Consider the following 25,511-nt stretch of genomic DNA (forward strand, 5'->3'; position numbering starts at 1 on the left):
TTAACTCGACTATCGCAAAACCATGCATCGGTGGCAATGGTTACTGCCAAGATAAACATCAACGGTAAAGGGCAAGTTAAGCATGCAGATCTCAAGTTAGGATTCGGCCCATCGTAAGTGACAACAGTGAGATATTGCAGTGTATTAAGTTCCTATTAAACAGTGCTTTTGAATCTCACCACTTGGAAAGAATCTCTGTTGGCCTGCAGGCCGACTTTGACCACTTCAAATGGGTTGACCACCAATGCCTCGGTCAGACCTGACCCTAGACCTGCTACTGACAGAGCCTGGGGAGAGAGGAAGGGAGGGGGAAAGCAGGAGAGAAAGAGGGAGATGGTTAAAGAGGGAGACGTACGGGAGTGAAATACAAGATTCAAGTTCCACATCAACAGGGAGGGAAAAGGACAGAGGGAAGAGAGAAACAGAGAAGGGCAGGTAGCCACAGGGAAAGGTACAGGGCATATTTGTTTCTAAGATATATAGTATAAGATGGATTATATGGGTTTACATTGTGAGCATAGTAGTGTGTTTATGACAACAGTACAACTGAAAGCTTCGTGGCATACAGGGCATACGGCTTTGACAGAAACCAGTCTCTCTCACACACGGACATAGGACATCAGTCTCAGTCATGCTGTGACAGCCATTGTTCCACGTCTACAAATGTAAAGAGCCAACAAAGCGGTGGATAGAGGGAGCAGAGGGAGAGAAGGGGCTGAATGAAAGAGCGAGCGAGAGAAAGGAGAGGCGGATGTCATAGACGTTGAAGACGGATGAGGAGGACGCAAAGGCGGATCTGTTCTTGTAAGAGAACTGTTGGACAGGTGGATGAAGTTGTCACTTTCAAAGACAAGGGGAAAAAGCCCAAGACGACTGGTGGAAGAGTATAGGGGTGAAGCGACTGATTCTCCAGAAAAGTAAAACAGTCCAATCGAATGGACATTTAGCATGAAGTACTTAAGTGTGTGCTTGACGTACAGCGAACGGTGGTCAATGTGTGTCGAGCCTGTGTGGTGGGGAAAAGACCAGCGCATGATGTGTGTGTGTGTGTGCATGCATCATATCAACGTTTCTTGGTCACGTACACATATTTGCAGGTGTTATGGCAGGTGCAGAGAAGTGCTTATGTTACCAACAGTGCAGTAGAATGTCTCGCAAATACAATAAAAATCACTCTCAATACAAATAATCTAAAAATCTAAACAAGAATCAAGAAATAACAATACAAGTAGATAGACAGTGTCTTCAGAAAGTATTCACACCCTTGACTTATTCCACAATTTGTTGTGTTACAGCCTGAATTTCAAATGGATTACATTTAGATTTTTGGTGACTGGCACACACACAATACCCAATAACGTGAAAGTGGCATTTTTTATTTTTTTATTTTGTACAAATGAATAAAAAATGAAAAGCTGAAATGTCTTGAGTCAATAAGTATTTAACCCCTTTGTTATGGCAACCCTAAATAAGTTCAGGAGTAAAGATTTGCTTAACAAGTCACATAATAAGCTGCATGGACTCTGTGTGTAATAGTGTTTAACATGATTTTGTAATGACTATCTCATCTCTGTACCCAGTGGCGGATTTAGGTATAGGCGACATGGGCAGCCGCCCAGGGCGGCACAGAGCACCCGCACCAAAAATGTTGGAATGGTGACATTTGCATGATCGGTTTTCTATCGCTCATTTGAACGTCACGCCAATGATATGATGTCACCGTGTGGGACTGTGGGTCAATTAACCTTGTCGGAGTGGGCACCCTGATTCTAGTTTGTGAGCTAGGCAGGCTACTGCCTGGGAAGTACGAGATGGGGAGGGGGCCGGGGTAGGTTGACCTCAGGTCTCCCCACTGTAAGCCCGAGGTAGGGGGGGCGGGGGAATCTATCAAATAGCGCACCTCTAACTTTGTACAGTACTAATGCAATTAGTAAAATCAGTCACACTATGAAATGCTACCAAATAAACCACAATTCATTCATAATACTGTGCATATATAGTTTCACAGACATGTTGTTGCATTTTTTTCTGGTTTGTGTGAAATGGTTAAGAATAATATAAAACCTGTTTGCACACCACCAAGGTGAGCTGGTTTAGTCTTGACTCTTGGTTGACAGTGTTGGGTGATGGGTAATGAATTGATGCTCGAGTGCCAAATCAACACACACATTTGTTTCTATTTGTCTTTGTTACTTCTTTTTGATATTTCTGAGTCTTATTTTTGTATATATTTTTATATTTATATAGTTTTAGCTAGAACCGCCACACTCTGTACCCCACACATACAGGTAATTGTAAGGTCCCTCAGGCAAGCAGTGAATTTCAAACACAGATTCAATCACAAAGACCAGGGAGGTTTCTAATGCCTCACAACGAAGGGCACCTATTGGTAGATGGGTAAAAAAAAAAATACATTGAATATTCCTTTGAGCATGGTCAAGTTCTTTAATTACACATTGGATAGTGTATCAATACACCCAGTCACTACAAAGATACAGGCGTCTTTTCTAACTCAGTTGCCGGAGAGGAAGGAAACCGCTCAGGGATTTCACCATGAGGCCAATGGTGACTTTATAACAGTTACAGAGTTTAATGGCTGTGATAGGAGAAAACTGAGGATAGATCAACAACGTTATAGTTACTCCACAATACTAACCTAATCGACAGAGTGAAAAGAAGGAAGCCTGTACCGAATAGAAATATTCCAAAACATGCATCTTGTTTGCAACGAGGCACTGAAGTAATATTGCAAAAAATGTTGCAAGCAATTAACTTTTTGTCTTGAAGACAAAGTGTTATTTTTGGGGCAAATCTAATACAAACACTACAGAGTAACACTCTCCATATTTTCAAGCGTAGTGGTGGCTGCATCATGTTGTGGGTATGCTTGTATTCGTTAAGGACTGGGGAGTTTTTCAGGATAACAAATACATGGAATGGAGCTAAGCACAGGAACAATCCTAGAGGAAAACCTGTTTCAGTCTGCTTTCTACCAGACACTGGTGAGATGACTTCACCTTCCAGCTGGACAATAACCTAAAACACAAGGCCAAATCTACATTGGAGTTGCGTACCAAGAAGACGGTGAATGTGGCCGAGTTATAGTTTAGACTTAAATCTACTTGAAAATCTATGGCAAGACCTGAAAATGGTTACCTAAGCAATAGTCAACAACCAATTTGACAGAGCTTGACATTTTTTTTAAAGAATAATTGGGCAAATGTTGCACAATCCAGGTGTGGAAAGCTCTTAAAGACTTACCAAGAAAGAGTCACAGCTGAAATCTTTGCCAAAGGTGTTTCTTCGAATTATTGACTCAGGGGTGTGAATACTTATGTAAATTAGATATTTCTGTATTTAATTTTCAATCAATTTGCTCAAATTTCTAAAACCATGTTTTCACTTCGTCGTTATGGGTTATTGTGTGTAGATGGGTAAAAAAATACAATATTTAATACATTTTGAATTCAGGCTGTAACACAACAAAACGTGGAATAAGTCAAGGGGTATGAATACTTTCTGAAGGCACTGTATTAGAGTGAGCATGTGTGAGAATCAAGAATATAAATACATGGTGTGTGTATAGACAGTATATCATTTGGAAAGAAAATTGTAAAAAAGTATGTGGACACCTGCTCGTCGAACATCTCATTCTAAAATCATGGGCATTAATATGGAGGTGGTGCCCCCTTTGCTACTATAACAGCCTCCACTCTTCTGGGAAGATGTTGGAACATTACTGCAGGGACTTTCTTCTGTTCAGCCACAAGAGGATTAGTGAGGTTGGGCACTGATGTTGGGCGATTAGGCCTGGCTCACAGTCGGCATTCCAATTCATCCCAAAGGAGTTTAACGGGGTTGAGGTCAGGGCTCTGTGCAGGCCAGTCAAGTTCTTCCACACATCTCAATGTCATGCTGAAACAGGAAAGGGCCTTCTCCAAACGGTTGCCACAATGTTGGAAGCACAGAATCGTCCAGAATGTCATTGTATGCTGTAGCGTTAAGATTTCCCTTCACTGGAACTAAGGGGCCTAGCCCGTACCATGAAAAACAGCCCCGGACCATTATTCCTCCGCCAAAGTTTACAGTTGGGACTATGCATTGGGGCAGGTAGCGTTCTCCTGGCATCCGCCTAATCCAGGTTTGTCTGTCGGACTGCCAGATGGTGAAGCATGATTCATCACTCCAGAGAACGCGTTTCCACTGCTCCAGAGTCCAATGGCGGCGAGCTTTACACCACTTCAGCCGATGCTTGTCATTGCGCATGGTGATATTAGGCTTGTGTGCGGCTGCTCGGCCATGGAAACCCATTTCATGAAGCTCCCGACAAACAGTTCTTGTGCTGACGTTGCTTCCAGAGGCAGTTTGGAACTCGGTCGTGAGTGTTGCAACCGAGGACAGACGATCTTTACGCGATACATACTTCAGCCCTCGGCGGTCCCATTCTGTGAGCTTGTGTGGCCTACCACTTCACGGCTGAGTAGTTATTCCTCCTAGACATTTACATATCAGAATAACAACACTTACAGTTGATCGGTGCAGCTCTAGCAGGGAAAACATTTGAAGAACTGACTTGTTGTTAAGGTGGCATCCTATGACGGTGCCACATTGAAAGTCACTGAGCTCTTCAGTATAGGCCATTGTACTGCCAATGTTTGTCTATGGAGATTGCATGGCTGTGTGCTCGATTTTATACACCTGTCAGCAACGGGTGTGGTTGAGATTGCCGAATCCACTAATTTGAAGGGGTGTCCACATACTTGGCCATGTAGTGCATGTACAGTATTAGGTATATTAGGATGAGCTGTCGCGAATACAGTATATACAGTTGAAGTCGGAAGTTTGCATACACCTTAGCCAAATACATTTAAAAACTCAGTTTTTCCCAATTCCTGACATTTAATCCTTGTAAAAATTCCCTGTCTTAGGTCAGTTAGGATCACCACTTTATTTTAAGAATGTGAAATGTCAGAACAAAAGTAGAGAGAATGATTTATTTCAGCTTTTATTTCTTTCATCACATTCCCAGTGGGTCAGAAGTTTACATAAACTCAATTAGTATGGTAGCATTGCCTTTAAATTGTTTAACTTGGGTCAAACGTTTCGGGTAGCCTTCCACAAGCTTCCCACAATATGTTGGATGAATTTTGGCCCATTCCTCCTGACAGAGCTGGTGTAACTGAGTCAGGTTTGTAGGCCTCCTTGCTTGCACACGCTTTTTCAGTTCTGCCAACAAATGTTCTATAGGATTGAGGTCAGGGCTTTGTGATGGCCACTCCAATACCTTGACTTTGTTGTCCTTAAGCCATTTTGCCACAACTTTGGAAGAATGCTTGGGGTCATTGTCCGTTTGGAAGACCCATTTGCGACCAAGCTTTAACTTCCTGACTGATGTCTTGAGACGTTGCTTCAATATATCCACATAATTTTCCATCCTCATGATGCCATCTATTTTGTGAAGTGCACCAGTCCCTCCTGCAGTAAAGCACCCCCACAACATGATGCTGCCACCCCCGTGCTCCACGGTTGGGATGGTGTTCTTCGGCTTGCAAGCTTCCCCCTTTTTCCTCCAAACATAACGATGGTCATTATGGCCAAACAGTTCTATTTTTGATTCATCAGACCAGAGGACATTTCTCCCAAAAGTACAATCTTGATCCCCATGTGCAGTTGCAAACCGTAGTCTGGCTTTTTTATGGCGGTTTTGGAGCACAGGCTTCTTCCTTGCTGAGAGGCCTTTCAGGTTATGTCGATATAGGACTCGCTTTACTGTGGATATAGATACTTTTGCACCTGTTTCCTCCAGCATCTTCACAAGGTCCTTTGCTGTTGTTCTGGGATAGATTTGCACTTTTCGCACCAAAGTACATTACATAACCACACATCGCCCGAGGGGAGGGTGGGTTGGTTGTGGGAGGCTTAGAGAGGGGAGGAGGTAGGGAGGAGAGGGGGAGGCCGCTGAGAGAGACTGAAGGGGGTGGAGGAGGGGGGGGGGGGTGGAGAGGAGTGATTGATGGGACAGGTAAACATTTCTCCGTGGATGGCTATGCAAACACTCTGCGGTAGTTACGCAGTGCCAGATCAGGTACATCTAGGCTAGTCATTGTGAAGTGCATACAGGTACGGGCTAGCACAGGTAGGCCATCCATCACTCAGAAATCCCAGCTGACACACATCTGTCAGCTGAATGGATGCTGGGTGGGGAGGCGGGGTCATTCCTTGTAGAGGTGACTCTGTCTCAGTTACACATCTGACTCACACAGTCAGCCAGAAGAAAATTCTTAGTCAAGGTAAGAATGTTGACGGTCAGTCAGTGGATACACATCTACCGGGGCTTGAGTGATGGGGTTAGATATACTTGGGTGCTTTTGTTTTGTGTGTGTGGAAAATCTGAAGTGAAAAAGCACGGCCCATAGTTGTCTGAGTGTGTGTTTGTGTAACTTACTAGACCAGCGGACAGACCGGTGAGACTCAGCAGCTTCTTGTACTGTTCGAAGGTGAAGAACTATGGAGAGAAGAGATGAAGAGAAATGAGGTGTCCAAGCCAGGAGGAGGAAGTTTTAGACAGACTCATTACATAAAGACACACACAGTCACACAATGGTGGGAATACTTGCACTTACATGTACAGTGAGGGGGAAAATGTATTTGATCCCCTGCTGATTTTGTGTTTGCCCACTGACAAAGAAATGATCAGTCTATCATTTTAATGGTAGGCTTATTTGAACAGCAAACGTACAAAATCAGCAGGGGATCAAATACTTTTTTCCCCTCACTGTATGCCCACTATGATGCACACATACAGTGCCTTCAGAAAGTACTCATACCCCTTGACTTATTCCACATTTTGTTGTGTTACAGTCTGGATTCAAAATGGATTCATTACCACATCTAACCCCATAATGACAAACTGAGAACATCTTTTTTGAAATTTTTGCAAATGTATTGAAAATACACTCTCATTTACATAAGTATTCACACCCCTGAGTCAATACTTTGTCGAAGCACCATTGGCAGTGATTACAGCTGGGACTCTTTCTGGGTAAGACTCTAAGAGCTTTCCACACCTGGGTTGTGCAACATTTGCCCATTATTATTTACAAAATTATCAACAAATTTGTTGTTGATCACTGCTAGACAACCATTTTCAGCTATTGCCATAGTTTTTAATTAAATCTACTTGAAAATCTAACTCGGCCCCTCAGGACATTCACTGTCTTCTTGGTAAGCAACTCCAGTGTAGATTTGGCCTTGTGTTTTAGGTTATTGTCCTGCTGAAAGGTGAATTAATCTACCAGTGTCTGGTGGAAAGTAGACTGAACCAGTTTTTTCTCTAGGATTTTGCCTGTTCTTAGCTCTATTCAATTTCTTTTTATCCTGAAAAACTCCCCAGACCTTAACGATTATAAGAATACCCATAACATGATGCAACCACCACTATGCTTGAAGATATGGCGAGTGGTACTGGCGAGTGGTAATGTGTCGTATTGGATTTGCCCCAAACATAAAGCTTTGCCACATTTTATGTATTACTTTAGTGCCTTGTTGCAAACAGGATGCATATTTTGGAATATTTGTATTCTGTACAGGCTTCCTTCTTTTCACTCTGTCAATTAGGTTAGTATTGTGGAGTAACTTCAATGTTGTTCATCCATACTCAGTTTTCTATTTCAGCCATTAAAATCTGTAGCTGTTTTAAAGTCACAATTGAGGGGTTTCCTTCCTCTCGGGTAACTGAGTTAGGAAGGATGCCTGTATCTTTGTAGTGACTGGGTGTTTTTGATACACCATCCAAAGTGTAATTTATAACTTCACCATGCTCAAAGGGATATTCACGGTCTGCTTATTTTATCTTTACCCATCCCTTCTTTACGAGGCATTGGAAAACCTCCCTGGTCTTTGTGGTTGAATCTGTGTTTGAAATTCACTGCTCGACTGTGGGGCCTTACAGATAATTGTATGTGTGGGGTACAGAGATGAGGTAGTCATTCAAGCATCACGTTAAACACTATTACTGCACACAGAGTCCATGCAAATTGTTATGGGACTTGTTCAGCACATCTTTACTCCTGAACGCATTTAGGCTTGCCATAGGGTTTGGATACTTATTGACATCAAGACATTTCAGCTTTTCATTTTCTATTAATTTGTAAAACATTTTTTGAAAAACACAATTCCACTTTGACATGGGGTATTGAGTGTGTGGGCCTGTGACACAAAAAAAAAATCTCAATTTAATCCATTTAAAATTCAGGCTATAACACAACAAAATGTGGGAAAAGTGAAGGAGCATGAATAGTTTCTGAAGGCACCATATAATTTTGAACAAGATTTGAACCAATAACAGTTGCTCTATATTAATACCATCCCTTAGGACAGTGATTTGTGGGGTTGTGATGCTCAAGGACTTAGGCCTCAATTAGAGACACAAAAAGCACAACTTCCTATCTCCTTCCTGAATTTCATGTACAATGAAATAGGAGCATCAGCCTGGCGACAAATCAGCAGATGTGTTTATCTGAGCTCAGGGCAAAAAACCCTGCAGAGGCCATTACTTCTGCTGTTTAAAGGAACGATTGACCCATGTTGAATGTTATATTGTTTTTGTGCATCTCTGAGTGATGTTCTATCTATTCCCGGGGTCATTTGTTTTTGTTTTATGTGTATCTGAGCTATTCGCTGTTCAAGCAGGCAGATATACATCCGGTATGATGAGTTTTGCATCATATGAGATGTACAAAAACAATATAACATTAAAAAAAAATGGTTGAATTTTTCCTATAATTCACTATAATTTCCCCCTACAATCGCACAGCCAGCTCTAGCTCGGTAAGTGATTTGTCCGTCTCCTCGCTGAGAGTATTTACGCACGCACGCACACACCTCATTACAAGAGGAGGGGGAGGTAGGGAAAATGCTTTGCAACGGAAAACAACCATTTTTATTTCTTATTGGACAAATTCAGGTGTGGTCCCTCCTGGTTTCATCCGTTTTCTTCCATTTGGTGCCTAATGAACACAACCGTGGCACATTCTGTACTCTGGCACTGACAGAGAGAGGTGCTGCTGCGTGTGTTTTTGTGCATGTGTCTCACCATCACAACACCTTCCTATTCCCAGAGGCAAACGCAGCAGCAGATACCAGAACTGGTGACCCAGAGGAGGTTGTGTGTGCTGTGTTCCCTGGATGTCAGCATTAGCGAGCATTTTCACACAGTAGAAGTGTTCAGCATGAAATGGAAGAAAACACTCGGAAATGGAGTGAAACAGGGAGGTCCTATTTGAACTTGTCCAATAAGAAGCACTCACTTTGGTGGTCCATTGCAAAACGTTTTGCCATGATGGGCCCTAACGAACAGAACCTACTGGGTTGTCACACAGGTGACTCACCCACAGCTCTAGTGGGCATGTGTTGCATTGTCTTACGTCAGATAGCGCGGCGATTCCACCTGCACTGAGGGACGAGCATTGCGTAGGAGTGACGCAACCTGGCGCGTTGACCGTGCACGTGGTGAATAGCGTCGCACTTCCTGTGCCTTACCTTAACTGCTCTCTTTGGGGTCTCAGCCAGGATTGGAGGGAGGATCCCCTTATAGAAGCCATATATACTGTCGAGAGAAAAATATACTGAGTATTAGACATGACGCAACATGACAACTTTTACTGTCCCCACGGGGAAATTTGCTGGCAGTGTCATGTACACGTTTAAAGTGGCGTTTAAATACAAAACAAATTGACAATACAACTTTCATAACAGTTACATACCAATAAAAAGAGACTAGCCTGCTGGCCTTACTGAGTGGATAGGAACATTAGCCTGCTGGCCTTACTGGGTGGATAGGAACATTAGCCTGCTGGCCTTACTGGGTGGATAGGAACATTAGTCTGCTGGCCTTACTGGGTGGATAGGAATATTAGCCTGTTAGCCTTACTGGGTGGATAGGAACATTAGCCTGCTGATCTTACTGGGTGGATAGGAACATTAGCCTGCTGGCCTTACTGGGTGGATAGGAACATTAGTCTGCTGGCCTTACTGGGTGGATAGGAACATTAGTCTGCTGGCCTTACTGGGTGGATAGGAACATTAGCCTGTTAGCCTTACTGGGTGGATAGGAACATTAGCCTGCTGATCTTACTGGGTGGATAGGAACATTAGTCTGCTGGCCTTACTGGGTGGATAGGAACATTAGCCTGTTGGCCTTACTGAGTGGATAGGAACATTAGCCTGCTGGCCTTACTGGGTGGATAGGAACATTAGCCTGCTGGCCTTACTGGGTGGATAGGAACATTAGCCTGCTGGCCTTACTGGGTGGATAGGAACATTAGCCTGCTGGCCTTACTGGGTGGATAGGAACATTAGCCTGCTGGCCTTACTGGGTGGATAGGAACATTAGCCTGCTGGCCTTACTGGGTGGATAGGAACATTAGCCTGCTGGCCTTACTGGGTCGATAGGAACATTAGCCTGCTGGCCTTACTGGGTGGATAGGAACATTAGCCTGCTGGCCTTACTGGGTGGATAGGAACATTAGCCTGCTGGCCTTACTGGGTGGATAGGAACATTAGCCTGCTGGCCTTACTGGGTGGATAGGAACATTAGCCTGGCTACTGGTGGATAGAACATTAGCCTGCTGGCCTTACTGGGTGGATAGGAACATTAGCCTGCTGGCCTTACTGGGTGGATAGGAACATTAGCCTGCTGGCCTTACTGGGTGGATAGGAACATTAGCCTGCTGGCCTTACTGGGTGGATAGGAACATTAGCCTGCTGGCCTTACTGGGTGGATAGGAACATTAGCCCGAGCTGTTTAGGAGGGATATCACACCTGGCACACATTATTGTCTAGTTGTGTTTTTCCTGCTGAGGGGTGCCCTATACCTGCACCCAGAGGGGAGTAGTTCAAAGTCCAGCTACAGGGGGTGGCTTGGGTCTAAAGTAATTTTGTGAGCCTTGCGGAGGGCCCTGACCTTAAAGATCTCATCCAGGCCTGTCTGTTTGACTCCCAGTACCTTGCTTGCTGTGGTGATAATACTTCTCAGCATATTTCTCTGGCTGACAGTGGCATTGCCAAACCAACAAACAATACAAAAAGTTCAAATACTCTCAGTGAAAGATTTGTAAAACAGAGTCAGTATAGTACAGTCTACATTAAAAGATCCCAGCTTTTTGAGAAAGTACAGTCTCTGTTGGCTCTTTCTGTAGATCAGGTCTGTACATTTACTCCACTGAAGCTTATTGTCCAAGAGGACACCCAGATATCTCTATTCCTCTACAATCTCTATGTTCTGACCTCTGATAGATGTTGCAGAGGTAGGTGTTGTACGCTTCCTGAAGTCTATGCACATCTCTTTGGTCTTGTTGGTATTGAGGACCAAGTGTGATTCGTCACACCGCCTCTACAAAGTCATTTAGGACCGGGCCATGTTTGTCCTCGTCAACATGTAACAGGCTGATCAAGGCAGTATCATCAGCGAACTTAACGAGGTGTCTGTCAGGACGGGAACTAGTACAACTATTAGTGTACAAGATGTACATCCCTTTACCTTACCTTGACCTGCCTATGGCTATTTTTGCTCTTTACTCGGAATATACTGGTTGATAGTGGTCCAAACTGTGCTTATGTTACCCTGCTGTCAATCATGCCTATGTACTGTATATGGGAAACCTTCTCCAGCTAAAAAGCACAAGAAAGAGGACACCCACCATCTCAGAATGTTCTGAAGTCGTTTCCCAAGTTAGAAACAGATAAGAGTAGCATTCCTGAAACATTATTTTGTTGAAATATAATTTGATCTCTGACAAATTAAGCTAATTGATTGCACCCAAATGGTCTATTTTAATTTATAGGATTCATATAATCTTCGATATTTAATATCCGATTTGGACCATCATTCTTCCTAATAATGAGTAAGACATGAGGAATCCGATTAAAAAATACTTTGAATAGAAATGGCTAATTTGGGTGCAATCAAATTAGCTTAATTTCTCAGAGATCATATTCAATTTCAACAAAATAATGTTTCAGGAATGCTAATCTTAGCGGTCTCTACCTACATAAACGATTTCAGAACAATCTGTGTGTAGTGGCCTTCTAAACTGACATGGAATGACTCGTATGTTATCCATTTCTGCAAAGAAAGCACAAAAAGGCGTTGTATGAATTAGCAGTTCCTCCACACCTGTCCTTATGTGACAACATACTGCACACAGAACGTATATCACATCCTGAACGTATATCACATCCTGAACGTATATCACATCCTGAACGCATATCACATCCTGAACGCATATCACATCCTGAACGCATATCACATCCTGAACGTATACCACATCCTGAACGTATATCACATCCTGAACGTATACCACATCCTGAACGTATACCACATCCTGAACGTATACCACATCCTGAACGTATATCACATCCTGAACGTATATCACATCCTGAACGTATACATTTACATTTACATTTAAGTCATTTAGCAGACGCTCTTATCCAGAGCGACCACATCCTGAACGTATACCACATCCTGAACGCATATCACATCCTGAACGTATATCACATCCTGAACGTATATCACATCCTGAACGTATACCACATCCTGAACGTATACCACATCCTGAACGTATACCACATCCTGAACGCATACCACATCCTGAACGTATACCACATCCTGAACGTATACCACATCCTGAACGTATACCACATCCTGAACGTATATCACATCCTGAACGTATACCACATCCTGAACGTATACCACATCCTGAACGTATATCACATCCTGAACGTATATCACATCCTGAACGTATATCACATCCTGAACGCATACCACATCCTTTTATGTCACTGGTTCTGACCTGGGTTAAAATACTATTCGAAATCATTTCTAAAACCGCCTGTGCTTGAGTAAGCTTGCCTAATGAAATATAACCAATAGAAACATCCCAAAAGTGCAACCACTACCCACCTGGCATTCCAAAGCGAACACTCAAAGTATTTGAAAGATTTCAAATAGTATTTGAACCCCGGTCTGTATTGGTTACTCTGTAGGTAACACTGTGTAAACCTCCACAAGCACCCCACTGGCCTTCCCTTTCACTCCAAATTGACCGCCTGCCTCAAACAAATCAAGACAGGTAGAACAGGTCTAAATCTTTATAGCTAAGTGTAACAGTAAACATGGTCCCCACCTGCTTGCATTTAGGGGACAGGTTTAGATTATTCCAAGAGACCTCTGGTATCAAGTTGAATATTTGATACTTATTGAAGCACTGGCTGTCTCCTTGTTTCCGTTCTTGGATTACCTGCCATTTAGGGTCCTACCTTTCCACTGCCCTCATCTCACCTGGAAAAGAAACTATTTTCTCACATCAGAAGATTGTGGATGTATTTAGAATACTTTATTTTAAAGTGGAACTAACAGCGATTTAACTACTTCGCAGATATGAAACAGACTAAAAATAGGTTATATTTGTCTCAGAATTCCATGACATATGGTAAGGCATTGTTGGCAGAATAGATGGATGCAGTTCAATGCATGATTAATATAATTCACCAATACATGTCTTGGAAGTCCAAACAATATTGCTATCAGGTTGTAAATCACAACTGGTCTGGTACATTGTTTGCTGCCTCCACCCATTCGGGATGCACTGTTTCAGTTTGACTCAATATTTAGAACAAAAACAGATGACTGTAAATAAGGCTGGGTATGTAAATAAATTAAACAAAATACAATCAAATGATCACAGGTCAGTCATAACGTAGCTAATAGGCCCGCGGGCCGAATAGGACACACAAGCGGGTACAAATAACTCAACAGTTGAGTCATCTACTTTCTGAAATTACAGCCTGATGCGCTCGCATTGGTAAATTCAACTTAAATTGCGCTGCTTTTGTGTGTCCGGTTTACCGCGCAGTGGAGGGAAAGTACAGAGCAACAGTCCTAGCTAGGCTACTAAAATGTTTGCAGTCTGGCTTCGGTTTTGACATTTTTGACAATGAATAACCATAAAACAAAGCCTGCAACAAAACACCACGCAAAGGAGAAACATGTAGCCCTAATACAGCAATATCTGAGCTGTAGCCTAGGCTGGCTACTCAACTACAAGACATTTTGAGCGCATCATACAGCAATGCTGCGTTCAACCGCACCAGTGATCCATGCAGTGCAAAAAAAAAGAAAAACATGTTATAAGTTTAAACCTTAAAACGTACAGCTACGTTTTTGTTATTTGGAGTTGTTAAATACTTTTTGATTAGGGTAGCAGCATATTATGCACATCTGCAAGCATAGCAGCAAAGGCTTGACAAATATGATTTATCTCTTATTTTGTTGTAATGTTAAAATACTATATATACACGTACATAATTGGACATTATAAAGGGCCACATTTAAAAAAATAAATAAAACAATGCCCAGTTTGGGTCGCAGTTGCAGTTTTCTTTTATAAAAACATGTCTGGCCGGTGAATTCATTGTTCTTTCAATAAGGCCCATGCGCTGACTGGGTTTGACACCCCTGGGCTAGCGTATCCATTTATGTAGCTAGTTATTTATTAGGCAAGCTAAAAACACGAAACCTAATGTTAGTTAGCTACTAGCTACTATAAGTCATTCCCAACATTCTATGAATTTATGCAAACGTGAAAACAACCATATCTAAGTGCTCGCTTGTCAGAAAACGGAAAAGTAGGTGTCATATTCTCTCTGGGGGTGTATATGAAACAGATCTTATTAAGATATGTTGCTTAAACGCTGTCAGTTCCACTTTAAGGGAAAAAACGTCATGTTTATTTGGAATGTTCGGATATTTTGAACCAACTGATATGGACCCCAATTACGTTTTCATAGTTTATTAGCTTATTCTTCTTGGAAGTTTCTTTATTCATAAGATGAAGTGGGTGGAGAACAACCCCCTATTTAATTTACAACTGAACCTTTTTTTTTTAGGAAATCATCAGTAAATGTGAAAACAAAAAAGCAGTATAGGTACCAAAATACGATACTTGTTGACAAATGTACATTTTCTTTTGAAGTTCATGTACTCTTGTCTGTATATTTACTTGTATTGTGTTATTGTTCAATAAAACAAACTAAAAAATAACATCATTTTCTCAAATCAACCTTAAAAGGGACAATCTGGGAGTTGCTACAACCGTTTTTTCACTTATAAATGAATGATATATATCCATTGATTCTTGAAGAATACACCTTAGAAATGCCTCATGAGCTTAGTTCAACCGTCACATCAGAACCCAAAATATAAGCTTGTTTTACTCCATTTTCTGTAAACATTGTAAATGTAAACAAAACACTGTTTAGCCTCAAAACACAGTTAAAAAGATAATTTTGATATCATGAATGTTCAGTCCTTGCATCCATAGCTCAGTTTAGGAATTTGAGAGTGGTTACATTTCTCCATGCCCATCCCTCAGCTTTTCACCAGTTTGTTATTGTTTCAACAGCGGATTGGCTTTTTAAGTGAAACAGAGTATTAATTGTCCTCTTTAGGGATAACGATACAAGACAGAGTTGCTTCCTAAAATGAAGTGCTGGTTTAGGTACGCTAAAAGTGGCCTCAGTCAGTTGTCTGATAAGCAAATAAACTGTGCGATCTAGTTATATAAACGTGAACCTGACAACAGTCTTTGTCACAACGCTGCACTGGAAGCCAATCTTACCAATTTAATTGCTGGGAATGATAACCCTATTCATTCAAACAGACACTCTACTCAGACTCACTATCGTAACATTAATCCTATCTGAGGTTTGCAGTGACATTTGTTTCTTGGAATGGAAATGAAAGTTCCACAGAAGATATCGAGTTCCGGAATCCTTTTGTGACGGTCAGCCACATTTGCCCCTCTGATTACTTGGTATCGATAAACCATGTGCACATTTGCATTGCTAAATGACGGCCATTGTCTTTTCATAGCTCTAAGGCACGTGCGATCATTATGCATGAGATAGTAGTTGGTGTGAAACCTGCATAAACAACTAGAGGAAGTACAGTTACTACCACCTGTAACAACCCTGATGTTATGACCTCTATGATACTGCCTAATCACTAGGCTGGGTAGTCTTTAATAAAACCTCAGGTGTTGGTGGAATAGACTGTTTTCCCCCCCCTCATTTGAATGTGTGTGTTTTCAGAATGAGCTGTGGTTCAGTGCGGCAGACAAAGTAGACTGCCCTGTTCTGCTCTAGGGGTACTATCACTAGCTAAATCTCGACTTTCTGAAACCATAATATTGACACCTGTAAGCCAAACGGCCGATAACATCACCGCGTGTCGTCTTCCGAGGCGTGTTTCCACAATAGAGAAGCAGGGGTTCCTATACCATCAGTCACGCTGGCTACACCGCCCTGTCCTCCCTGTCCACACGCATACATGTGTTCTATATCGATAAGACATACACATTCTGTAGGCTATATCCTCTCCCTCTTATTATTGGGGTCCAAATGGATGGCTGTTTAGTAGGGTTGTTTGGCAACCCTGAAAACCGACAGGTATAAAGCTTAATAACTTTGTAACTGCTCGAAACGGCGGTTATTTCGTCAGGATCATTATGAGATGACAGTACGACATTACAAGGGAGGAAAACATGCTCATGACAAGTCTCACAAAGCCTTGCAAGCCCATAATGAAGGGTTACACTTGTCATCCGTAGTAAAATGTTACCAATTGTTTCGCATACACAGAAGGACGGAAGATCCTGGTCTGTGTCTTGTTTGTCCATGCAAATGCCAACCACAGATTTCCCGGGTGTGGTCAGTCTACATAGCCACCAGGTGAGAAAGGAGGACTGACATTTGTTACAGACAAACTCAGAGCTCATGTGACCGAGGTTCATTTGAATCCTGATTTGATTTTAAATGTAAAATACACACTAAGTCCCTTTTTGGCTTTCCTAAACAAATTTTCTCCCATGGCTACTGAGGCTACTGTGGGCCCAGCTGGCCAGTGTGTGTGTATGTGTGTGTGTGTGTGACAGAGAGCGTACATAGTCAGTGGTTTGTCTTAGATTTTCATAAAACTTAACCTTCCTAAACTCATAGCCTCCATCTGTTTTAAATGCTCAAAATGACAACACAAAGCGAGAAACAAGTCAAATCAGATAATGGAGCTATAAGATGACAAACAAGACGCGATTAACAAGATAAGAGTGCTAATAAATTCAATTGAAATGTGGCAATGCGATAAATCTTGTCGAAAAACAACCAGTATTTGTGGTTGAGAAAGCCTTGAATAATGTGTTGAATAGGCTAATGTTGCTCTGGTTCGGTCTCACACCGGCTGTACCATGAGAAACAGGAAGGGTCACAAGCAGGACATTCTCTCCCTCTTCAACAACCGGTAAACAACCTGCATGCTTCATCTGCAAATATTGCTGTTTCCCCAGTGACTGTTTTAACCTTGAAATTGCCTGGAAGAGAAACCCAAGGGAGCTGAAATAGGACTCAAGGCACACCGGTCAGGTTACATCACAAAAACACTGCTCTTCTAGAGGTCATCAACAACTAATCGGACACAACCAATAAACCCACCAACTGTTCATATGAAACTACTGAATTGCATACACCTGGGTTCAAATACTATTTGAAATCTTACAAATACTTTGAGTGTTTGATTTGAGACTGCCCCCCCCGATGTGTGCGGTTTACATGATTTGGGAATAAAACAATTTTTTTGTTGGGGGGGGGGGTTGATTGCGCCAGGCAAGCTCAATCAAGCCCAACTAAAGTAAATGAAGAAGAGGAGGAAGTAGAACAGAGAAGCAGGAAGGTGATTTGGGACTGCCGGGCAACCTGAGGGGAGTGAGCAGAAGGAGGATATCAGGGCTTCTGGAGGTGGTTAACCCACAGGACTGTAAAAAGCCCCTAATGCAGGGTGACGCAGCTATGAATCTAGCTGAGGGCTGATAATATAGTGACTAACAGAGAGAGGGGCGGGCTGAGAATATACTGGCTGGCTGGTTGAAAGGCTGTTTGAATCGGGACGGCTGAGAATATACTGTCAGAGAGAGAGAGAGAGGCTGTTATAATGTGAAGGCTGAAAATATACTGGCTGTTTTTTTGTTGTTTGGCTCCAGACACAGACACTTAGCAGATGAATGAAGCATGCGCCCTGCTCCCGCACTCAGCCGAACCACGTGGCGCCACACAATGCGGCAAGATGAGTGCCGCTGAGGCATTTCACACAGCCGTACAAGTCACAACCACTTGCATATATAGACACACACACACACTTACAGGGAACAGATAAACATTTTTACGGAAACGGACTATTACTTCATACAAAAACCTTGATTTAAAAACTTGATTTAACACAGTAATCATTTAGTAAATGTAGCTACAGTATTTCTACGCTAAAAGTGAGACCTGGAATGTGCGACTTCCCTTTTCTCTTTACAACATCCTTTATACCTCCATTATCAATATCAAAACCAAGGAAGTGTTTTAGGAACTGAGTTACAGATGGGAAGATTTTCATTTATTTGCTTTCCTTTTTAGCTTAATTGCCAAGCTGGTGCCGAGGGTTTCAAGTTACTCCTCCGCAGCCTGAGACTGACAGACAGAGAGACAGAGTGTTAAGTCGGTGTTAGCTCAGTCCTCGGCCTGAACCGACAAGAGCCGTTTATTTTTAATAATAATTCCACAACAGTGGAGCCCTGGTAGTATTTGTATAAATTATAACTAAGTGGTTAGGCCTGGAGGTGATCTTGGTACTAGCTACTGGAGAGTGATTACAGACTCAGCCAACATATACTAACACTGATAATTGGTCTATAGAGGAGAGAGAGAAGAGCTGCTTTCCATGGGGATAATACGCGGCTGCTGAAGACAAGCACATGAAATACTGTAATATACTCTAAATATAAATACTATAACAATTACAGAGTATTATTGAAGACCCCAAAGACTAATTTCCCATCGAGAAGAGAGAAAAGCTGCTGTCAAAGAAGAGAAGAGAAAAAGGAGACCAAAAAATATATTTATATTGACCTGCGTGTCGTGATCACATTTGGTGTGGGGGGGACAAAATCAATTTGCACATGATGACGTGCGGGTTGTGTACGGTGTTAGGCCGATATATCATAGTGTCAAGGCATATGAACTAACATGTTATAGAACAAACAACACAATTATCACAACACCTAGGTTGTAATATGGATTTTTTTTCCAGGCTTGGCTTCCCCAGTGATTTTACACAGGCACTGCTACATCAATGAAAAATGAGGTTGAATAAGCTTGAAAAAGAGTAATACACCGCAGAGGGAGAAACAATTAAACACGAATAATTACAATTATATATTTAGTTGAAGTCGGAAGTTTACATACACTTAGGTTGGAGTCATTAAAACTCGTTTTTCAACCACTCCACAGTCAAGTCGGTTAGGACATCTACTTTGTGCATGACACAAGTCATTTTATCAACAATTGTTTACAGACAGATTATTTCACTTATAATTCATTGTATCACAATTCCAGTGGGTCAGAAGTTTATATACACTAAGTTGACTGTGCCTTTAAAGAGCTTGGAAAATTCCAGAAAATTATGTCATGGCTTTAGAAGCTTCTGATAGGCTAATTGACATCATTTGAGTCAATTGGAGGTGTACCTGTGGATGTATTTCAAGGCCTACCTTCAAACTCACTGCCTCTTTGCTTGACATCATGGGAAAATCTAAAGAAATCAGCCAAGACCTCAGAAAAACAATTGAAGTCTGGTTTATCCTTGGGAGCAATTTCCAAACGCCTGAAAGTACCATGTTCATCTGTACAAACGATAGTACACAAGTGTAAACACCATGAGACCACGCAGTTTTCAAACCGCTCAGGAAGGAGACGCGTTCTGTCTCCTAGAGATGAACGTACTTTGGTGTGAAAAGTGCAAATCAATCCCAGAACAACAGCAAAAGACCTTGTGAAGATGCTGGAGGAAACAGGTACAAAAGTATCTATATATCCACAGTAAAACGAGTCCTATATCAACATAACCTGAAAGGCCGCTCAGCAAGGAAGAAGCCACTGCTCCAAAACCGCCATAAAAAATGCAGACTACAGTTTGCAACTGCACATCGGGACAAAGATTGTACTTTTTGGAGAAATGTCTCTGGTCTGGTGAAACAAAAATAGAACTGTTTGGCCATAATGACCATCGTTATGTTTGGAGGAAAAACGGGGAGGCTTGCAAGCTGAAGAACACCATCCCAACCGTGAAGTACGGGGGTGACAGCATCATGTTGTGGGGGTGCTTTGCTGCAGGCGGGACTGGTGCACTTCACAAAATAGATGGCATCATGAGGTAGGAAAATTATGTGGATATATTGAAGCAACATCTCAAGACATCAGTCAGGAAGTTAAAGCTTGGTCGCAAATGGGTCTTCCAAATGGACAATAACCACAGACATACTTCCAAAGTTAAGGACAACAAAGTCAAGGTATTGGAGTGGCCATCACAAAGCCCTGACCTCAATCCTATAGAACATTTGTGGGCAGAACTGAAAAAGTGTGTGCGAGCAAGGAGGTCTACAAACCTGACTAAGTTACACCAGCTCTGTCAGGAGGAATTGACCAAAATTCACCCAACTTATTGTGTGAAGCTTGTGGAAGGCTACCCGAAACGTTTGACCCAAGTTAAACAATTTCAAGGCAATGCTACCAAATACTAATTGAGTGTATGTAAACTTCTGACCCTCTGGGAATGTGATGAAAGAAAGAAAAGCTTAAATAAATCACTCTCTTCTATTATTCTGACATGTCACATTCTTAAAATAAAGTGGTGATCCTAACTGACCTAAGACAGGGATTTTTACAAGGATTAAATGTAAGGAATTGTGAAAAACTGAATTTAAATGTATTTGGCTAAGGATGTATGTAAACTTCCAACTTCAACTGTAATTAGCTGAAAATGCAGATAGTCTGATCGCTGGTTCAATCAGAATAGGCCCAGAATGCCAAGCCTGTAAGGAGCAGAGGACAGCAGGCTGACTGAGGAACATCAGACCACAGGTGGGGAGGACAGAGGCCCACGTGGTGGAGTAGCATGTGCAGGAGCGGAGGGCAGCAGGCTGACTGAGGAACATCAGACCACAGGTGGGGAGGACAGAGGCCCACGTGGTGGAGTAGCATGTACAGGAGCGGAGGACAGCAGGCTGACTGAGGAACATCAGACCACAGGTGGGGAGGACAGAGGCCCACGTGGTGGAGTAGCATGTACAGGAGCGGAGGACAGCAGGCTGACTGAGGAACATCAGACCACAGGTGGGGAGGACAGAGGCCCACGTGGTGGAGTAGCATGTACAGGAGCGGAGGACAGCAGGCTGACTGAGGAACATCAGACCACAGGTGGGGAGGACAGAGGCCCACGTGGTGGAGTAGCATGTACAGGAGCGGAGGACAGCAGGCTGACTGAGGAACATCAGACCACAGGTGGGGAGGACAGATGCCCACGTGGTGGAGTAGCATGTACAGGAGCGGAGGACAGCAGGCTGACTGAGGAACATCAGACCACAGGTGGGGAGGACAGAGGCCCATGTGGTGGAGTAGCATGTACAGGAGCGGAGGACAGCAGGCTGACTGATGCGGGTATACTGACATAAAGTCATCTTAATGGCATGTTTTATTGCGTCACTCCTAGCTGGCTGAGAGGCAGATTCTCTCTGCATCAATTACACCAAATACCCAGCATACCAGTAATATTTTCAACCACCAACTTGAAGGCCTGTTTCCTGTAATGGCTGAATTGCATCTCCTGTTGCCCAGCAGGTGAGCCCTGCTTGCTGGGATGCCATTTCTGAGCAGTACAGCCCTCCTGGCTGAATATATCCAGAGACATAGCACTGGTGCATTCCCTTCTTACACCCATGTCTCCTGAAATGCCAAGCATCCTTACCGTAAAAACTACATCTAATCAAATCAAAATGACATCAAATCCAAGTTTAGAAAACCTCTACACAGGATACAGCGGGGTGTAAATGGTGCAATATAATGACATGCCTACCTGCATGCTACCTCTCAACAGTGAAATATCAAAATATAGAGCAAAAAAGTAACAACAGTAACACAATAAGGTAAGTGGTAAACACATATTTAAAAGTATAAAAGTAGGAGTAAAACTAGCAGTAACGGTATGTACTATGAAATGTGCTATGTCATCAAATGGTTCTTTACAAGTAGATAAAGTGAGAAGTCGAAATAACAGTAATACAGACACATACTCAAACACACTCCCCCACGCACACGCATGCACACGAGCGCGAGCGCACACACCATAGGGGCCTCAAAGCTCATCACTAAGCTAAAGAGCCTGGGACTAAACCCGGACTATTTTGTATTGGCTGCTGCTACTTGCTGTTTACCATCTATGCGTAGTCACTTCACCCCTACATATGACCTCAACTAACCTGTACCGCCGCACACTGACTCGGTACCGGTACCCCCTGTATATAGCCTCGTTAATGTTATTTTATTGTGTTACTTTTTAAACTTGAGTTTATTTTGCTAATATTTTCTTAACTCTTATTTTTTGTTAAAACTGCATTGTTGGTTAAGGGCTTGTAAGTCAGCATTTCACTGTCAGGTCTACACCTGTTGTATTCGGCGCATGTGACAAATACAATTTGAATTTATTTGATTTGACGCACGCACGCACGCACGCACACACACACACACACACACCAACAGTAGCAGGGTTTGTGGGCTGTTAGCCAGCAAAGAAGTTCCCCAACTGTCACCGGGCAGCCTCTCAGCACACACACACGCTCACACATCAATTTTATATCCACTATAAAGCTGTCGGCTGTCCATAAACAGGCTGAGTGGCACACACTTTCACCTGGCTCTGTACACTGTCTCCGTCTCACTGCCTTGACACAGGACCAGAGGGGAGGGAGAAAAACCCTTTCACCAGAGAAAGAGAGAAAGAGCGAGAGAGACACTTTTACCAGAGGGATGGCGAGTGAGAGGAAGAGAAGCCCCATGTGTTGTATTATTTCAGAGTGAGAGTATTTCAGAGTGAGTTCTACTTACTGAAAATGTAGCAAAACGGCACTCGATACCGAGCATTTACTTACCTCTCTGTTAGAAATAGAACTAAATGTTGGATAACTTCCCTAATGAACAGCAGGTTGGCATTTATTGCCACGAGTCTTGTCCTGGAGGCAGAACTGAGTGATTTCCCCTTAGATACAGTGCCTTCGGAAAGGATTCAGACCCCTTGACTTTTTCCACATTTTGTTACGTTACAGCCTTATTCTAAACTTGATTAAATCACGTGTTTTCATCAGAAATCTACACAAAACAGTTTTAGACATTTTTGAAAATGTATTACAAATAATAACAGAAATACCTTATTTACATAAGTATTCAGACCCTTTGCTATGAGACTTGAAATTGAGCTCAGGTGCATCCATCTCTGCAGCACTCCACCAATCAGGCCTTTATTGTAGAGCGGCCAGACGGAAGCCACTCTTCAGTAAAAAACACATAACAGCCCGCTTGGAATTTGCCAAAAGGCACCTAAAGGACTCGCAGACCATGAGAAACAAGATTCTCTGGTCTGATGAGAGATCCATGATGAAAACCTGCTCCAGAGTGCCTGAATACTTTCCGAATGCACTGATGGCCAGCTGCAAAGTCAACATTGGCTATATTGAAAAAATGTATGAAAACTAAAATGTATTCAAGGTTAGGGTTAGGCATTAAGGTTAGCAGTGTGGTTAAGGTTAGGTTTAAAATCAGATTGTATGACTTTGTGGCTGTGCCAGCTTGTGACCACTTTGCAGAGCTGCCTCCAGAACAAGATTCATGACGAAAAATGCTAACAGGGAAATCAGAATACAGACAAAAAAAAAACGATTGAAAAACATCAACAATCATTTATACTAGAGGTCACCATCGTTTCAGTTAAACTCCCACCAGGTGGCACCTTGCCATGTTATTTGTCTACACACTAAATAACATAGGAACACATACCTGTTTTAGAGGGAAACATGAGGGTATACATTGAATGCCTCAACTGTGCCGAGTACAGGAAGACTAGCTATACCGTGTGCGATTAAGGTTAAAACAAGGTGGACATGTCTACTGGCTGGCAGTACACTTACCCTTCGTTGCGGAAGATGGTTCTAAAGCAGTCAGCGAGGCTCTTGTAGTTGTGTGGATCACTGGTGCCTCTCTGGATCTGAAACCTGACAGATGACATCTCATTAGAACAAAATGCAATACGCACTGAGTACAGCAAATATTAGGAACAGCTTAGTTGGAGAAGTGACAGGGCTGTTCCCTGAGAAACTCTCGTCTTGGAATGTTGATTACATGCATGTCATAGATTGATTTCAAAAGGGACATCATCGTCCTAATTATCATGTAAATGTCCACACTTATCCATTTACTCTCCTCCCTCCCTCCCTCGCTCCCTCCCTCACTCCCTCCCTCCACTCCTAACCACAGGTCCCTCCAGCCCAGAGGAGAAGTCAAACATTTACTTAACCCAGCCTATATCCAATTAGCCCCTCAACTCCCCAGCACCAGGACCAGGACCAAGCTTTACGTAGCTAGCTCTGAATGCTGCTAACACGCTAGTAAGAAGCACTGTAACAGCTCCTGGGTTACGTGTAAATGTTTTAATATGATAGAAGCAGTGGATGGGATTTTGTGTTGCACTAAACATGCTGCTAAACCCCCTAATAAAGACGTCTGAGCTCTGTGTAAATCTTTTACATGATACAACCGGTGGAAGTGAGCGGATACAGAGAGGTGTGCGGTAGGGCTGGGGTTTTGGTGAGGGGATGGCTGAGGGCTGCAGTGCATTGGCGAGGCTGGGGGCGTGAGAGCTGTAAACAGGGGTGGGTTGGGGGCCATCAAGGCTGGGGTATTATTGAGAGGATGTTAGGAAGGGTTAGTGTTATACATTCTATATTTTGGGAAGAGAAGGTTGGGATGCTTTGAAATGATTTGATTTTCACTGCTGAAGGCCCTTTAACTCTCTGGACATGACTCCTAGACCAATGAAAGGATGGCACAGTGAACAGAATCACAAATCAGCACATTGACTTAACAAAAGCACCCCCGAGCATTACAATTGTTATGACAAACAACAGGAAGACAGAGGAAAGAAAGACAACGCGAGACAGAAGAGGGCTCAGCGACGAAGACATAGTGGAGAGGGGTCTGGGAGGAAGAAGAGAAAGATTCTCTCCTCGTACGGCTTTCAATGGTAGGTCATGAGGTCAGCAGTAAGTCGTCCAGGCGGGTGCCTGATGTAGCCATAAAGGGCCACGGGTCCTAACAGGGGAGGATGGGTGAGGAGCGGAGGGGGAAAAGAGTAAGAAGGGGGAGAGGAGAGGAGGAGGGGGGGGGGGAGGAGAGGGAGAGGAGTAGGGGTGATGACAGGGGAGGAAGAGGAGGTTGGAGAAGAGGGAGGACGGGCGAGGTTTAGTGGGGTGAGCAGACCTCATATCGCCAACACATTAACATCTTACAGTGAGTGTCCCCAAAATCCTATTTG

The 25,511-nt window shown here is 42.9% G+C and overlaps 1 protein-coding gene across 1 annotated transcript in view; it reads right to left on the reverse strand.

Annotated features, from left to right (window-relative positions):
• Positions 1-24,221, reverse strand: part of slc25a21 (solute carrier family 25 member 21) — a 36,316-nt gene extending 12,095 nt beyond the window's left edge. Inside the window, exons 1-4 of the mRNA XM_029729572.1 lie at positions 24,109-24,221; positions 9,541-9,607; positions 6,446-6,505; positions 180-287 (exon numbers count right to left, since the gene is read on the reverse strand). Of these exons, the coding sequence (XP_029585432.1) occupies positions 180-287; positions 6,446-6,505; positions 9,541-9,607; positions 24,109-24,206 (333 nt within the window). The 5' untranslated portion in view covers positions 24,207-24,221. The remainder of the gene's footprint in view (positions 1-179; positions 288-6,445; positions 6,506-9,540; positions 9,608-24,108) is intronic.
• Between the last annotated feature and the right edge of the window lie 1,290 nt (positions 24,222-25,511).

The sequence above is a fragment of the Salmo trutta genome, chromosome 33 (genome assembly GCF_901001165.1).
Source record: "Salmo trutta chromosome 33, fSalTru1.1, whole genome shotgun sequence".
Taxonomy (NCBI): Eukaryota; Metazoa; Chordata; class Actinopteri; order Salmoniformes; family Salmonidae; genus Salmo; species Salmo trutta.